Source organism: Mercenaria mercenaria, unplaced genomic scaffold, assembly GCF_021730395.1.
Source record: "Mercenaria mercenaria strain notata unplaced genomic scaffold, MADL_Memer_1 contig_3306, whole genome shotgun sequence".
In the NCBI taxonomy this organism is placed as follows: Eukaryota; Metazoa; Mollusca; class Bivalvia; order Venerida; family Veneridae; genus Mercenaria; species Mercenaria mercenaria.
In genome coordinates this window covers 7,011-25,805 of record NW_026461431.1, presented here as the reverse complement: position 1 = coordinate 25,805, position 18,795 = coordinate 7,011, and the positions used below count along the sequence as shown (strand labels likewise).

General features: G+C 35.6%; 1 protein-coding gene across 1 annotated transcript; it reads right to left on the bottom strand.

Annotated features, from left to right (window-relative positions):
- Window positions 1–10,738: 10,738 nt before the first annotated feature.
- LOC128552933 (uncharacterized) lies at window positions 10,739–17,557 on the bottom strand. Its single transcript, XM_053534010.1, has 7 exons — window positions 16,085–17,557; window positions 15,558–15,791; window positions 14,494–14,752; window positions 13,845–14,044; window positions 12,664–13,469; window positions 12,202–12,419; window positions 10,739–11,968 (listed from the first exon to the last, which is right to left on the bottom strand). The coding sequence occupies exons 1-7, from the start codon at window positions 17,544–17,546 to the stop codon at window positions 11,896–11,898; spliced, it is 3,252 nt and encodes a 1,083-aa protein (XP_053389985.1). The 5' UTR covers window positions 17,547–17,557; the 3' UTR covers window positions 10,739–11,895.
- Window positions 17,558–18,795: the final 1,238 nt, after the last annotated feature.

Genomic DNA, 18,795 nt, shown 5'->3' with positions numbered 1-18,795 from the left:
ATACAGTATGATATAAATGAATAACTTCTTAAAATCTATCTTTTATTTGCAGACTGTTAAAGATATGCATGCTCATTTAAGCAACATTGCAGAACCTTTTTCCCGTATCATATACTTTGTCCGAGTCTCGGAGATAAAAAGGTCCATCACATAAAGTTAGATCCCGACAGAAATGTGTGTTGAATTGTCTTTTATAAAATTGAAGGCACTGACCTCCAAAAATACTTTTCTTTACCTTGAGTAAAGCGTAACAAACGCTTTTCGATTTTCATCGTAAAATTAGTAAAAACAACTATTTCTCACATGTTTTCATGATAGTCTGTCAGAATTAAGTTTCAAAGCATTTTTCAGAAACATAGCATTAATTTCCAGATATCTAGCAAAAACAAGAGGGCCATGGCCCTATATATCGCTCAAAAGAATTTATCTGGCCTACTGACCTAGTTTTTGACCCCACATGACCAGGAGTTGAACTTGACCTAAAGATCGTCACAAACATATTGATTAAATTTCATTAAGATTTGGTTACAACTGTGGCCTCTAGAGATTTCACAAGCTTTTCCTTTGATTTGACCGGGTGACCTAGTTTTTGACCCCACATGACCCAGATTCGACCTTGACCTAGAAATGATTAAGACAAACATTCGACCCAGTTTCATAAAGATTAAGTTACAACTGTGGCCTACCGCCTCGGTAGCCTAGTGGTAGAGCGTCCGCTTTGAGTGCGGGAGGTCGTGGGTTCAATCCCCAGCCGCGTCATACCAAAGACGTAAAAACAGTACTAGAAGCTTTCTCGCTAGGCGTTCAGCATTAAGAGGATAGTGCTAGGACTGGTCAGCCCGGTGTCAGTATAATGTGACTGGGTGGGGTATCATGCCACGTGTATACGGTGTGATATTCCAGTGAGGCAGCACTATAAAGTTAGGCATTGTGCTCCCTACTACAAGTAGACACTGTCGTTTATAGTTTTTGACCCCACATGACCTAGATTCAAATTTGACCTAGAAATCATCAGGTCAAACTTTCTGACTATGTTTCATAAATATTGGGACACAACTGTGGCCTTTAGAGTGTTCACAAACTTTTCATTTGATTTGACCAGGTGACCTAGTTTATGATCCAACATGATCTGACCGAAATTGACCTAGAGATCATCAAGACTAACATTCTAACAAAGTTTCATAAAGATTGGGTCATAAATGTGGTCTCTAGAGTGTTCACAAGGTTTTCCATTGATCTGACATACTGACCTATATTTTTATCTAACATGACCCAGATTCAATCTTGACCTAAAGATAATCAAGACTAACATTCTGACCAAGTTTCAAAAACATTGGTACACAAATGTTGTTTTTCCTTTGATCTGACCTGGGGATCTAGTTTTTGATCCCACATGATTCAGTTTCAAACTTGACCTAGAGATCATCAAGACTAACATTCTGACCAAGTTTTATAAAAAATTGGGTTAAAAATGTGGTCTCTAGAGTGTTAACAAGCGTTTTATTTGATCTAACCTACTGACCTAGGTTTTAACTCCACATGACCCAGTTTCAAACTTGACCTAGAGTCTAGACTAACATTCTGACAAATTTTCATAAAGATTGGGTCAAAAGTGTGGTCTCTAGAGTGTTCACAAGCATTTTCTTTGATCTAACCTACTGACCCAGTTTTTGACCCCACATAACCCACTTTCAAACTTGACCTAGAGATCATCAAGACTAACATTCTGACCAAGTTTCATAAAGATTGGGTCATAAACGTGGCCTCTAGAGTGTTCACAAGGCAAATGTTTACGCAAGACGCACGCCGACGGACGCCGGTCATTCACAATAGCTCACCTTAAGCACTTTGTGCTCTGGTGAGCTAAAAAAATCCTTTTTTTTTCGTTGTTGTCGAACGGTCTGGAACCCAGGGCCATGATTCAATATAATTTCACGTTGTTTTTATTTCATTTGTTTTTCATAGCTTTTTTGGTCGTTTCTTGTACTCCTCAACATCTTTAGATTTGGGTAACCTCCAATTCTGTTGCCGTCTGCTCTGAAGAAAAATAACAGGAAGGAGAGTTAATCAGAAAGCGACAACACCAAGTTTAAAAAACTAACATGTCTTCATACTGAAAAAGGACAAACTTAAAAGTCTCCCTCACATTGGCAATAACTCCAGAATAAATAAAACCCGGACATAGAAGTCTCGATAATATGCAAATGTCCACTTCATGCTGATGGTGTATATGAAGATTCATTTCATTGGAGGAATAAAAAGAATAAATGGGACATGGTAATACGGAACTCATATCATAAAGAAACATGTTTTGCCGAACTGATTCCTTTATACCTGATATAAGTGACTTCGGTGTGTTCGTATCACATATAGTCATTAAGCCTCTACCTTTAATTCAGTTATGTTAGGAGCAGAGAACATTAAGTACCGGTACAGAACCCAGAAACACCGTTGAGTGAATAAATTTAATACAGACCCCTAGCTTTATTCTATTTTTTCGAAAGTTAGAAAATGCATGCGGGCTCTTCTAATACAGTTCATGTTAAGAAACGAAGAACAGCAAGAACCGGTACAGAAGCAAGAAATAGTAATTAAAGTTACATGCCTCCAGCTTTATTTCATTTTTTTTCGAAAGTTAGAAAGTGATTTCATTAAAAAACACTTCCACAGTGACGCCGTTCATATTTCAGAAGATTTTGTTTCACGAAAACACTCTTTAGTGAATAAAATATATAGAAACTTGTGGCGCTAGAACTGAAATGTGATACAAATAGAAGAAATTAAGCTGTACATTTTTTTTCATTAACATTAAAATGTTTCATTGGTTAATCATTTTTATTTTCTCAATACTAGTTAAACATGAGAGCCAAACTGTCACAATATACACCCGTCACAAAACATTACTTTTGACTTTTTGAGTACTATTCCTATTCAGCAAACTAGTTGTCAGTTTTCTAAATGTTGACGGATTCCAGAGCCTCGAGGACTATTCTGTTTGTTATTGAACTTGGCCAATATAACATGCCCATAAACATTATGCCTAAGTTTGATTAAGATTGGATATGATAAACGAGGGACACTGCCAATATTGCGATTTTCTTGTTAAAGGGCTATTATTCCAGAGTGCCTTAGAGTATTATTAGGTTATCGAATTTGTCTGAGATTTTATGCTCATTAACATTGTGGCAAGGTTGGTGAACATTGGATAAAAAGTACCTAAGTAACAGTTTACACTCAGTCTGTCAGATTTTTTTTTTAGTTTAGTTTAATTAAGTAAACCATCGGCCGTGATACAACAGACACTGGGATAATCCAGCTGACTGTCAAACTTTACCGAGTTATGATACCAAGATACACTGTAACGTTGGATAAGAACTGCTCAAGTTAGAAAGCGGACAACTTTAGTGATCACATAATACGTCCCGTTTCGAAGCGGGGGTATAAAATGATATTTTGATGTTATTCATCCTTCAGTACGGCCATTTTTAGTTTTTTTCTCCATAATAAAACTAAATGCTGTTAAAAATGTCCATTAAAGCAATATTTAACAAACGCATACTTAACGAATGCAAAATGCTTAGAACGTTCGTTCTTTTAAGAATTATCTAAAGGCTTTAACATATTTATATAAAACATACACACCTTGTAGATATCAAAACACCAGCACTTTGTGATGAACTTTCAGGTACAATATCCAAATGTCTCCACAGTTCACGTGAGACAAATGCTGACCACAGTGCTCTGAAGAAGAAAAAAATCCTGTAAAATACATAGGCTATCAGGTACTGCAAAACACCAAAATTCAAAGGCACAAAGAAAATTTGACAGATATTCATGGCAGGTTTCAGATAAGAAAAAGTCATATTCTTTCAAATCAAGCAGTTTCTCCCCAAAACTCACTCATTTAGTTCAATACTTATAGTAGGGATCATAGCACAAATCTACTGATTTTGGGTTTTTGAGTTCGATCCCCAGGCGGGGCGTATGTTCTCCGTGACGATTTGATAAATGACGTGTCTGATATCATTCGTCCCCCATTTCTGATTCATGTGGGGAAGTTGGCAGTTACTTGTGGAGAACAGGTTTGTACTGGTACAGAATCCAGAAACTGGTTAGGTTAACTGTCCGCTGTTACTCTGAAAAATGGCGTTGCAAACGAACATACACTTAAATATTTTGCACAAATCTTTTTCGGAATTTCGTCTGAAACTCTGCAACCAAGTGGAGGAAGGTGATGGGAGAGGGAAGGAGGTAGGACACGGGTTATCTAGCACTGGATCGGGCTTGCCACGCCTCCCCTACGTAAACTCTCCAGAAAATGTAATGAATATTTGTGTTTAATCAGCCCCATATCATGACAATAGGTTGGGTGAGGTCAAACGTTTGTTTACATTTGAAATTAACTGAATTATAAGCTAAAAGTGTACTCACATTTCTCAAAATGTTCAATATCATGTCTCCTTTGAATAAGCAACGGAGGTCCAACTAATTTGACGCGATCCTAGGAAATACTGTGATATTTTTCATATGGGCAATATCCAATTTAGATTGCCCGTCAGCGTCACAAATATAAAACAATATACATGTATGAACGTGTAATTATTTTGACTAGTACTCAGATGATGACATAATTCTGTTCTGTAGGCTATTTATAGCGCGCTATTTTATATATCCGATTAAAGGTAGAGTCTCGAAAAATATACTCATTTTACTTGGATTCAAATAGAAATATATGGTGTTTAGTGCGGTTACCGGACGTGTAGTCTTAACACTCTCGGTACAGTTCGTGTGTTTCCGTAAAAGGGGTTATCTCCACCTGAACAAGAATTTAAGAATGCACTGAAATTATTTCATAACCCAGCTCCTTGCAATCACATAGTTAAGGAACCGCTTAAGTTGTTTTCACCAAGAAGTATACACCATTGACGCTCGAAGAAGGCACGATGTAAGTAACCACTAGTTGAGTATGATGAAGTAGTATGTCAGATTACAGCATGTCCGATAGCTAGATGTTATCTTCGTTAATAAGTATACAACATTGACGGTCCAAGAAGGCAAGATGTACGGAACCACTAGTCAGTATGATGAAGTAGTATATCAGATTACAGCATGTCCGAAAGCGAGACGAATATATGAAGCAGGCCAAATCAAATCAAACTGAATATCAAATAAAGGCATGTACATGTAAGAATGCAAGATGGGATTCCGAATGTCAAAATCAAGCAGTCAACTTGTCAGACAGAGACACGTGTACGCAAGAAGGCAATATGCAATTTTTGCCTTAATATTGTTCCATAGTTTACCATGAAAATTGAACAGCATGTAAAACATGTATATTACTTTATAAAAAAAGTGACGGTATACTGACATAAACATTGAACTCTGGAAAAAGACTGCCTAAATGGGCCCCACTTCCGGACAGTCATACGCCTTTAAAAACTCACCATTTTCAAAGAACTGTTACACATGTTCGTTTTGATGCATTTGCAATAGCGTGCGAGTGGTGAAATTTCACATAACAAGGTGGAACACAGTTTTCAGCAATTGTTTATCTTTATTTCTTTACAAATGGCATTCATTTTCGAAGGGAGACAACTTTTTCTCGACGGATACTTAAAATATTCAGAAAAAGTTGTCTCCCTTTGAATGTTACATCCAGGTCATATTTTACAGGGTACAATGATAGATGGACATGACACTATCATGTCCACCTTTGCAGTGGCGTCAATGGTCGAACTATTATGCCTCGTACTCATTACCTGGCGCAGCAGATGTGAAATTAGAAGTAGCCATCCAGCTGGTCTCCTTAATATCCATCAAGGGTCTAAAACTGTCGGGAACACTACAGGGTGGACAAATAAACACCAAAATGACATTACATGTAACTAATTAAATAGCAAGTGTACACATCTTTGCCAAGTACCTGAATCTAGCAAGTTCTACGGTCGACCAATATTCCAAAGATGACAAGAAAGCGGATTTCACGTTTTAAATCAATCACCGAATAACCCTGATGTTGGGAAAAGATGTTTAAAATCATGAAATAATCTTATACAAGTTTACTCTTTCTTTCATTTGCATCATATCGCAAAATAGGTAAGCTTTTATTCTTCAGGAATTATAATAATAAATTATACAATATACAAATGCACTGCAATAAATATGTAAAACTTAAATAAATGAAAACGACATTATTGTCAGGCAAAGTGTATATATGTTACCAGAAGATATTGTCGGAAATGCCCTCATTCGCCGAGTTTTTCTTTTTGCGAAATACGAGTACAACTCATTTTATATAACTATGACAATTTATCAATAACTTAATTCATTAAAAGAAAACATATTATAACATGATTATATAGAGATGCAATTTCATTTAGTATAGTAGTGGTTATTAAATAGTAATTATTGAAAAGTTCATTATGTTATGTTACATTAAGTGTACATGTTTTAAAGTATCTTCATTCTTTAAATCATTTCTTATTCAAATTTGTAGCTCTACAGTCCGTCGGTCTGGAAAATTTACATCTTATGACAACAACAATAACAACACTAGTGATATCTTCACAAAACTTTGTATGCAGTTAGAAGTCAGTAAGGATTCATTTCGTCGATAAGACATAAAATATATTTGCTATGGCAATGGCAATAAATGTATATTCAGTTTTTATTATACCTCACATAAATGCCCAGTGCAAATTTCCCATTAGTTTTATTTGAATAATATATCATATTCCCCAGCGAGTTAATATCTCATGTGCAAAAAATAGTTATTTTGATTTTCTGCGCATGTGATATGATCAGTAATTTGAAATCACATACGCAGCAGCGCCATTTTGCTTTTCTGCTCATGTGATATTATTTTTCATATCTCCCGTCGGTTAAAAACTGCACGAGGATTTTATATATAATACTGGATTATTTTCTGGTGTTTATGCATGTGTAAAAGCTGCCGCTTTTTCATTTTAAAAGATTTTTGCTCTCCGTGTCAAAAATTTCGAAAACAACTTTTTGTCAAATTTTGAATCGAAACTATGATCATTGGAAAGGAAATGATCTAGGCCTCGGTTGATATTCAAATATCTCGAGGTGAACATTTTTATATAACCCTCTCAGGAATGCAATATTTATGTAATATTTCTGCTGGCACTGAATAACTCTGACGCTACAATTACAACCCTCCCCCACACCTAAAACGCAAATAACAGTTGTTAGAGTAACGGCTTTGATGTAACCATTCTACGCAAAATACTTTTTGCAGGGACTGCTTCCGTAGCCTAGTGGTAGAGCGCCCGCTTCGAGTGTGGGAGGTCGTGGGTTCGATCCCCTGCCGCGTCATACCAAAGACGTAAAAATGGTACTAGCAGCTTCCTCGCTTGGTGCTCAGCATTAAGAGGATAGTACTAGGACTGGTCAGCCCGGTGTCAGTATAATGTGACTGGGTGGGTATCATGTCATGTGTCTACGGCGTGATATTCCAGTGAAGAAGTACTATAACGTTGGGTCTTATGCTCACTGCTACAAGTAGACACCGTCGTTACTGTTGAAAAAGACGTTAAACCCGAACACACACACCTTTTTAGGGGTATGCAATAGAGAACAGGTACCCACATATACAGCGCTAGATGCTGTCGTCATAAGGGTACAGGTTCGAATCCCAGCAGATACACAAATATATTTATCTAGTTTCGATACGTTCATAAACCACAATCGGTGGTATTTGTGAGACGATAGGACAGAACATGTCACTCTCTCGAGAGTGTGTTGTAATGAAAGACAGACAGTTTTATCACAATCAGTTTCAAAGTACCCTATTTAGGACATATATTGGAAAAATGTATATATTTGTTTTCGTATTCTTATCAGTCTTGGAGAATGTGTTTGTAATTTTGAGTTTTATATACTAATTGAATATAAATTAGCATTACATAGGATGCATTAGCATTACCATTACTTTTTGTGAACCATTGCATGTTATTATCACATACACTGTTTGTTTGTTTTCCATTTAATCATTTTTAAATAGTTTACCTAGGTCATCTACATGTATAGTTAAATACATGTATGACTTCCTTGTATTATATCTGACTTTTTTCTTTTACCATTACTTTATCAAAAAAAAAACAAAAACAAAAAACTTATGTTGAAGTACAGCGTGCATGAGCATTTAAATTGTTAGAGAAAGTCAAGTACCTGTTTAATGGCCCCCTAACAGCCTAATTTGACATGACATGTAAAAGCTAGCTGCCTTAAGGTCTTAAACATCACTATCAGTGGCATACTGTTAATTGATAAAAAGGTGTCAAAAGATAATAGATTCTGTTTGATATTTTGGGTAACAAATCTTAATTATGTCACACTTCTATGGCTATCATAAATTTGCACTTTGGAGTTGTCCCATGTTTTAAATGTATTGTTCAAAATCTTTCAGGTGTACATTGAACAAAAGGCAATTATACCATTAGACAGTTTAATAAAAATAAACAATAATCTATTAGAGAACTGCTACAACCTGTGTAAATAACAGCATACATATGTACTACACCAATATCCAAATATAATATTGTTAAGCATATTGGTGAAGCTATGTTTAAAGGTCATATAACGGAGTGGAATAATAGTATTAATAGTGTCCAAGGAAACTCCGGTAGAGGTGGTAACAAACTTCGAACATACTGTACCTTTAAAAAAGAATTTTGTGTTGAGAGGTATTGCACTTTGATACTACCAAATTCACATAGATCAGCACTGTGTAAATTTAGATGTGGAGTTGCTCCGCTCCGAATTGAGACAGGGAGATACGAAGGTTTACCTATAGAAAGAAGGATATGTCCGTTTTGTAATGTCAATAACGTTACTGTAATTGAAAATGAGAGCCATGTTTTGCTTGAGTGTAGTATGTACAATGATATCAGATATACACTTTTTAGTAAGGCCATAGTTTCTGCACCAAATTTTATGGACAAGAGTAATGCTGATAAAATGAAAATTCTTTTTACTTCAGATGTTTTAACTAGAGTATTAGCCAAAACCTGCTTTTTAATATTACAAAGAAGACAGTTTTATCTGTGTAAATAATATCTATCTATTATAAGTGATTACCTTTTGATGGTATTGAGGGGCAACTGCTAACAGAATCAGCCACGACAACATTTTAAAGCAGAGTATTATAGTTACATTTTAAAAAGTAAAGTTGTGTCTGATAGGCAGTTGTTGCTCAATTTTATCCATGGGTATGTACATAGTAGTGTGATATTTGTACAAAGTTCACTACTGTAAAAATAATCTTTTTATCAATTATTACTATTATTAACTTTTCTTACATATAGTGTTTCTATGACACGATATTGTTAGAACATAGACTTAATAGGTTGGAGTCATTTTCAGAATAAGAATGTTTGCGTTATTCGAACATGAATGGATAACAAGGGGCTTTTTTACTTGACAAGACAAAACAGTTGCTTTAATATAGACCACACTGGGTGTCTGTGATCAACAATAGTTTGTTTTCTTATGAAATCCACCATTAAACTGGTAGATTTTTGTAGTTATTGTAAATTTAAGTTATGTCTACAAATTTTTCATACAAGTGCATACATATTCCTCATTTTACTTAGTATGCTTAATAATTGTTAATGGATTGTGACTGACTGAATTAAATAACTTAGTCATATGTTCATTGAAATATGAATTTGACTTCCACTTAACATATCAGTACACTCTGAGGTAACTTTCCCTCACCAGTTTCAATCACACACACACACACACACACACACACACACACACACACACAAACCACACAGACAAATGCAGACACACATACATATACACATGTCTGTACTTTTCTAAGTAATCTGGTTACACACATACACACTGGTCAGTATGTTTTAAGTCAACTGGTAACACATACACACAGACACCTGCACACAGACACACACTGACTGAATTAAAAAAAAAACTTAGTAACTTTCCCTCACCAGTTTCAATTACACACACACACACAAACCACACAGACAAATGCAGACACACATACATACATACATATACACATATCTGTACGTTTCTAAGTAATCTGGTTACACACATACACACACCAGTATGTTTTAAGTCAACTGGTAACACATACACACAGACACCTGCACACAGACACACACTCAAGCACTCATAACACACAAGCACACACTTGCTTATACACATAAATCTGTACTTGTTTAGTAATCTGGTTACTTTTAATGTATGTATCGTTATTTTTACTATTTTATACGGGTATGTCTCTTATAATTCTAAAGTTGAATGGCCATTTACATGTGTTTTTAATGCTGTGATGTTTATTTATTTGTATATATTTGATGTTTGTAAATGGAGGAGACTGAAATAAATAAATGAAATAAATAAATATGTATTATGTTTTTTTCCAGTGATACAGAAAATAATGCCTAAGTAATGCTAAGCATTAGCATTAGCATTACTTATTTTGGCATTAAATTAGCATTATTTTCAATGCTAAAATTGTGGCATTAATCATTACTTGGCATTATTTGAAAAAAAATAATGCATTACTAATGCATTAGCATTAGCATTAGCATTAGCATTACTACAACCCTGATATAATGTAGAAAGTATCACCGACAACAGTGAACTCCTGTAATAAATAACTGTCAAACATATAAATGTTTATTTTATTTATCCTTTCAGAAACGTTTTTGGACGAGTAGCTCACCTTTCCAAATATTTTGTCACTTTCATTTTAAACAAATGATTTAGAAAACTCAAAAAGCACAATAGGAGAACGAGTTACATTGAAATAAATAAAATGATATGATCGCATTATCTGATTTCTTGTGGTTTTGACAGTTTATTTCGAATAGATATTTCTAAATGTTTATTAAGTGATAAAACGAAATTGGTAAAAAGCTAAATGTTGCATTAGAAGATTTGTTTAGCTTGTATGTCACAGTATGAAATAAAAACAACATTAATCCTTAGATATGAAATATATGACCTTGGTAAGAAAGAGACGACATTCGACCAAACAGTTTGCTCATAATACAAGGGGCCAGACAGAACTATTAAAAACAACAAAAAGTAAATGAATAAAGTGATAAACGAGAGGCATCATCTATTTTTACCTCGTATGGCTCTTTTAAGAGGCCAGTCCAGACCATTTGAACATACCGGTTGAGAGAATTCTACACAAAGACGCTAGAGCCCAAGTTCGATGGAGTTCTATTAGTTGGTTCATTACATGAAGATGTTTAAAGTTGTTTCTTCTATAAATTCTAGCATTTCCTAAAACAATTGAGAGAAGTCTATACAAGGATACAACAGGCCAAGTCTGGTGAAGATCCACCAAATAGTTTATGAGAAATAGCCGTTTAAAAGTTTTCCATTTTTAGCCCCAGTTTTCCCTAAAAGAGAGCAAGCGGAACTATTTGAACAAACATGAGGGAGCTCAACCGTTTGAACAACTTTGGTAGAGGACCGTCCCAGAATAGTTTAGTCCAAATACAGACTAAAATAGACAGACGTACACACTTAAAAACTTAAACAACGAGTAAAATTAAAATCAAAATATACAAAAATCAACCAATCGGTCCAAAGTTCATGATCAAGTAAAGTTTAAAAAACCCCGATAATTCTGACACAAAATACTAAAAATGATAAAAATGATATACAAGAGACATTACAAATATGTTAGATGGTAAACATGGTTAACAGACTTTATTAGAATACATGTAGTTAAATATTTCTTCGTAAATAAGTGAAATCAAGGATTTTTGTGTAAGATGACAAAAAAATACAACAACAGAAATCATATTTATAGACAGCCTTGCTATTCTGACTAACAAGAAATTATTTCAATGCTTTAAAATCTTGTCTAATGCTTGCTGCTGTTTATTCCGTTACACCTTTAGCTGCAAGTTCTTCTCTGACTCTAGCAAGATACGTTTGATCAGGATACCCAAACCTATAAAAGATATGATGTGGTGTGTCGATTTTCTGTAGAATTGTAATGTCTGTTAATTTAAGTATGAACAAATACCAGTAATTAAGCTATATATAACATAAACTAAATAACGAGTAATATAAAGTGTTTTAAGCTTTAATGAAAAGTGTAATAATCAACCGATAACTCATAGTAATTGTAATTACTTAATCCATTTTATTAATTTTTTGTACAAACTTCACAAATTTCGTTACTTTTCAGGCCCTCCTGTCGGCTTAGTTTTATGGTGAATGTCATTCCAAGTCACAACATCTTCTTTCCCTGTGGTCCTTGACTCTCCAATAGTAAACACAAGCTTTCTGTCAAAAGCCCTTTTCAACAAATAGAGGATCTGACTGCCTTCCTTGGTGTCAGGTAGATAAGCCCACCTTTCTATACCTTTGTAGGGTTTACCTGGATGCGGATGACACTCCTAAAATTTTAAAACGGGAAAAAAAATCTCTCGTTACGATCCATAATCAAAACCCTATAATGTCTACGTCTTATCAAACTTGGTTTAATAGATCGCATATAATAATTTTATTCATTCACTGATTAATTCAAATAATTATGATTCTGGAGAAAAATATTAGTCGCCTACATAGAAATGACAATAAATGGACTTTTACTGACACGTCTTTTAAAATATAAATATTGTATGTGTGTCCTTTGAATACCTTTTGCTTTCCTGACGGTATCATATAACATATTTCAAAAGTCCCGCATCCCTCATAGCCCGGAAGACTTTTCCATGTAACGTGGCGATAAAACATATCTCCATCCGGCTGGTTTCCTGTTACGTCTCCAAATATATGTTGACATACTGGACATTGTGGTTTATGACTTTTTACCTTTTGATAGCATGATTTGCAAAGCTTATGACTGCATGGCAACTCTTCTGATTTCTTCAGAGAATCGAAACATATCGGGCAAGTATCATCTGCTTTATTGGAGTTCACTGTATTTTCTTTAGATTCAGTAGAGCATTTCAAACAAATGTTGCTATTTTTCATGACAACTTCACAAGTTGTGCAAAACATATGACTACATTCCATAATCATTATACTTGCTTTTTTATCACAATAAACACATTTCGCGTCGTTTGGAGCACTTTTTCTCGTGAAGGATTTTCCGTGAGTTTCTTTGGAATTGCCATTTCCATCAGCCGCAGATTCAGTTTTTGTAGAATGACTTGTTTCAAGTGGCGTATGTCGTATCCAAGAATGATCTTCATCGTATGGTTTTGAACTGCTGCTTGTATGTTGGGTTGTTCTTGTATAATTCTTACTCTTTTCGACCTCATTCGTTCCTCTGCTCAATCTTGTAAATTCTACTTGAAGACGTGAATTAATATCTGGGTCTAAATTCACAAGGTGAAGTTCTTTGATTTGCAGTGGTTTACTGCTATTACTGCAAACACTTACAAGCATTTGGATAACACTGTAGCACAGTGTTTGGATATCAGCTATATTATATGCTCCACCTGTAATTATTTTAGAAATTCGTTTACAAAATGCACTAACAACTGCTATACATCTTCTTCTTTTAAAAATAGTGCTTTGATATGCATGTATACGAAAACGAGAAAGTAAGAATAATAAACGAGTAATTTAGTTTATAAACAAAGTAACTGACTTCAGGCAAAACGAACGTAGTAAACTATGCACATGTTCAACCGAAGGATTATAGCCCCCTATAATACTGAGATTATTAGTTTAAATCAAAGACAAAAAAGGTATATGGAATAGCAACGTTCCAAATTAATGATATCAACATTAAAACGGGTTGTAACCCCTTTGACCTAAATATGTGCATAGCCATTTGAATCGCTTTGCATCTTCTTTCAATTTGAACTTACCAGTCCCAAATAGCGGCATACCAAGATAACGAATTTTACTTTTGTAATTGTTTGTAAGTGCAAGCCCATAAACGTCACAAATAAACGACAGCGAGGCCTTGTCCAAACGCTTCACTGGAGTTGTTATAATATGAACAATGTTGTTGCATCTCAACTTTCCAGTCACGCTGCTTACAAAAACTGTTCCATTCTTCCCATTTCTAAAACACGATCAATTCTAATTAAAACATTTCAATCAGAAGTGTTTAGTTATGTAGACAAATTCATTTACGACACGGCGGCATTGTTAAAATAACCCCGTTATGAATTTTCGCCTCTGTAATTAAGTAGTTAAATCTAATCGACGATTATGAAACATAAGCCGTCATTTCTGTTGCTTAGTGAATGTCTTTTACGTGAGAAAAAACAAGGATGAATATCCAACAGGGAAAACCACGTTCTAAAAACGCAGCCATGCGTTGCCTTCAGGAAGTTTTATGGTTTACATAGACATAATTCAAATGTGGCACATGTGGATTTTCTGCACATTTAAATTTGGAAAGGCGCCACATATTCGATAACATTATGACTACAACACTTATAAAACAAACAAGAAATAACATTTTCTGACAATACCGATTAGATATATAGAACACAGTTTGTTAAATACCTGTATCTATCAACTTCAGTGGCATAATTATATCCTGCAAGATTACGCACGGAACATTCAAGAACACCCATATGTTTACTAGAATCTGGTGAGATAGCTAAAGCGATAGCATCAACAACTTCTAGTCGTGTCAGTGATCCTTGGTACACAAAGACATCCAATCTCTTACATACACGATACTTGTGTCTTGTTTCCCTGTATGAAGTTGTATCAGTCCCAAGGAACTGGATTAAACTTTCTTGTTTCTCTGTCCCCGCTCCTAATGATACAGTTATTTCCAGTTATAATAGTAAGATATTTGGTAAAATCAAAACATAAAGTATGAATTTATGATATGTCCAAAATATCATGCTCAAGTAGAGACAAATTTCAGAGTGATCACAACTGTCCAAAACGTTTGCTGAGAGTTCATTATTCCACTAATTTTGATAACAGATCCATCAAACTATTGGTAAACAATGTTAAAACACAAAATAAAACTGTAAATATCTTTTAAGGTTGCCTCAAGTAAACGTATTTAATGAGTCAGAATTCTAACTCTAACATTGAAAAATTAAGGTCGAGTCCTGTGGGACTGTTTTAAATTTTGCTCATTCATTCAAAAATAACATTGGGGCTGAAGTAAAACCTACCTGCATTTCTTCCACAATCTTATATAATCTAAAGAGTAAAGGCAAAATAGAGAACTTTTACCGTATGTAACTCAGTATTTTAAAGATGTCTAACTCTGCCCCCTTCCGTTTCAGAGGTAAATTCACTTTGAAAAGCAAGAAATCGCTTATCACATGACACTTTCCCACTTTTGTACAAAAAGTCAATAATAAGTCTTGAAAAAAAAGTAAAAACTTACTAATAATGGAAAATAGGGGAAAATATTGGTATCAGTGAAGTTTGAACCTACGTCCCCACTCCCCCCCCTCCCCCCCACACACACACGCTCTTAAAATTCAGTCAAAGTAGGTTTATGGTAGGAATTGAATCCTCTTCAAAAGGAGGTACTCTATTACGGGTCTAATACCTTGAGCATTTCTGCTGTTATTTCATTAATAATTAAATTTATTTACCTTTTCTTGTTTGATTTTTCGACACGACTGATGTGTATTCTATAGCGTTCTTAAAATCCAGTTTATTTCCATCTTCCAGCCATATTTTGTGCGCATCGATGACAAGATCTAGGATTTCACGGCTAACATCAATGAAATACACTTCCTTTACAGTTCCACCAGTTGCAGTTGCGAAATCTACAAACGCCTTCATGTACATTTCCGCACATAGTTTCTTCGGTACACCAAAAAGCCCTGTTATTAGAGTTATTAGATAACAAATGCTTTTTAGAATCATTAAAGAATGATTGCTAAAGGTACCCGTATAAGCCACATTAAAATAAGATATACTCCCTTGTCTACAGTCCTATGAACCTTAAACGATAACATAGACCGACTGTCTGACATACAAACTAGCATAACACCATTTCGTTGGAAAGAGAGCATAAATATCAATAGAAATGTATATACAATATATTGTAATAAAAATATTGAAACCCAAGCCTGAAGCGAAAACAACACTACTGAGAACATTGCAAATGTGTTACCTGAACTTATTGCAGAAAGTGCCACCTTTTGCCATTTCTTGCTAGCTGCTGTGATGAGGATATTCTTTATTGTCTCGTACAAATCTTTGGCGCATTCTTCTCTCTTGTCTTTGTAATCATACCATGTTGGACCTACTGCATGAATTATACCTTTACACTTCATATCGCCAGGAACGGAGACAAAATTATGTGTAACTTGTAAAGGACCATACTTTGCTATAAAGTTATTGCAGTCCTGATCCATCTTTTTTCCTGCAGCTTTCGATATGTAATATGCCACACCACCTCCGTGCATAAGCCTCTCATTAGCTGCATTAGTGATGGCATCCATTCCTTTAATTTCTGTTATAGATTCTTTGAACACGAAAAACTGGATATCTTCGATTTGAAAAGTATATTTTGTCGCTTCGCCTGATCCTGTCATTATTCCAGGTGTTTTCTTAACCTCAGTAACAGTAACACGAGCCTGAATATCACCCCCTTTTCCTCCGGAGGCACTAGCAGTACAAGGCACATCCGATTGTTTTGAATATGTTGTGGACTTGTATGTTTTGGTCATTGATGTTTCGTTTTTCTGAGACTTTGACGAACTGAATGAACCACTGACAGAGGGTTTTACGTCCGGAACTTCGTCCATACTTTTTGACATATTTTTGGTTGATGCATTTTTCTCCTGTCCAGGTTTTGTCTCAACCCGGATTGAATCCATTGTTATTGGAGTATCGTTTGAAGGTTGGACCTCGGGAGTATGTTTCCTTGGCGTTTTACTGATTCCTATGACTTCTTCATCAGTGGCGTTACTAGGATGCTTTTTATTTCCCTGTATACTTGTTTCCCATTGTGAAAGTCCCTCTTTGCAATCCTTTTCCGATCTTCCGTAAAAACGAATTTCTCCCTTATTTTTATCTTTCTTGTCCTCGTTAAAACAACTGTAGAACTTGTTTTGAACTTTCTCCTTTTGGGCGAAAAGTTTTGCACTTTGCTTATCTTTGGGATCCACCTTTACTGTTCTTTCCTTGCATTTCTTAATTTTCGTATTGAGGTCCTTGAGCATACCATTCACCGTTGCATAATCCGAATAACTGCATGTAACTACTAAGGAGTCCGCGTTCGGCTGTGCTTCTTTCACGGATTTTACCTTTAAAAGGTCCTTCCATTCTGCATCAAGTAAATGTCTAATGTGTTCTACTTGATTTCCTCTGTATGTCCAAGCCACTGTTCCTTCGCCTCCCAATGTCTTCATCTGTGCAGAAGCCATATCAACTTTAAAATGTAGAAATTCATTTGCAATATCAAGTATTTCGTCATAAGGACCTTGCAATTCTAAACAATTGCCGTCATAATTGGCTTGTATAAGGTGTTTTTGCCTCAATTCATCTACGATCGGGTTAATTCCTCCTGGTTTGTCCTTTAATTTCTTTACTATTCCTACAGGCACGGATACTGTCGACTGTTTTGCCATAATCTTTCTTCGGGACTGTAACAGAAAGAACTAGAAAATGCTTTTGTAAAAAAGCGCATGTCTCCCCCAATGCAAAGTCCTATAGGCAAGAAGTCAATAGGGGTCAGGAGCGAAAGTCAAAGAGACACTGATGGTTGGCTGCAATAGGGATCATCTACTTGGCATGTCCAGTGATCCCGCTAAATTTCAACACTCTTGGCCTAGTGGTTCTCAAGTCACTGTTCAGGCTCCTGTGACCTTGACCTTTGATCAAGTGACCGCAAAATAAATAGAGGTCATCTACTCTGCATGTCCAATCATCCTATTAAGTTTCAACATTCTAGGTCAAGTGGTTCTCAAGTTATTTCCAAAAAAATGATTTTACATGAACAGGCCACTGTGACCTTGACCTTTAATAGACTGACCCCAAAATCAATAGGGGTCATCTACTCTGCATGTTCAATCATCCTATGAAGTTTCAACATTCTGGGTCAAGTGGTTCTCAAGTTATTGATCGGAACTGGTTATCAATGTTCAGGCCCCTGTGACCTTGAACTTTAACGGAGTGACCCAAAAACAATAGGGGTCATGAACAATCATCCTATGAATTTTCAACATTCTGGGTCGAGAGGTTCACAAGTTATTAATTGGAAATGGTTTTCCATGATCAGGCCCCTGTGACCTTGACCTTTAACAGAGTGACCCCAAAATCGTTAGGGGTCATCTACTCTGCATGACCAATCATCCTATGAAGTTTCATCATTCCGGGTCAAGTGGTTCTCAAGTTACTGACCAGAAATGGTTTTCAATGTTCGGGCCCCTGTGACCTTGACCTTTAACGGAGTGATCTCAAAATCGTTAGGAGTCATCTACTCTGCATGACCAATCATCCTATTAAGTTTCAACGTTCTGGGTCAAGTGGTTCTCAAGTTACTGACCGGAAATGGTTTTCAATGTTCAGGCCACTGTGACATTGACCTTTAACGGAGTGACCCCAAAATCGATAGGGGTCATCTACTCTGCATGACCAATCATTCTATTAGGTTTCAACATTCTGGGTCAAGTGGTTCTCAAGTTACTGACCGGAAATGGTTTTCAATGTTCAGGCCCCTGTGACCTTGACCTTTAACAGAGTGACCCCAAAATCGATAGGGGTCATTTACTTTGCATGTACAATCATCCTATAAAGTTTCAACATTCTGGGTCAAGTGGTTTTCTAGTCATTGATCGGAAAATATTTTCACTGTTCAGTCCCCTGTGACCTTGACCT

Coding starts and splice junctions, on each gene's coding strand:
- LOC128552933 (XM_053534010.1), bottom strand. CDS start 17,546: ATGGCAAAACAGTCGACAGTATCCGTGCCTGTAGGAATAGTAAAGAAA. Junction 14,045..14,493: donor ACTGAAGTTGATAGATACAG/GTATTTAACAAA, acceptor ATCGTGTTTTAG/AAATGGGAAGAATGGAACAG. Junction 11,969..12,201: donor CCGACAGGAGGGCCTGAAAA/GTAACGAAATTT, acceptor TATCTTTTATAG/GTTTGGGTATCCTGATCAAA.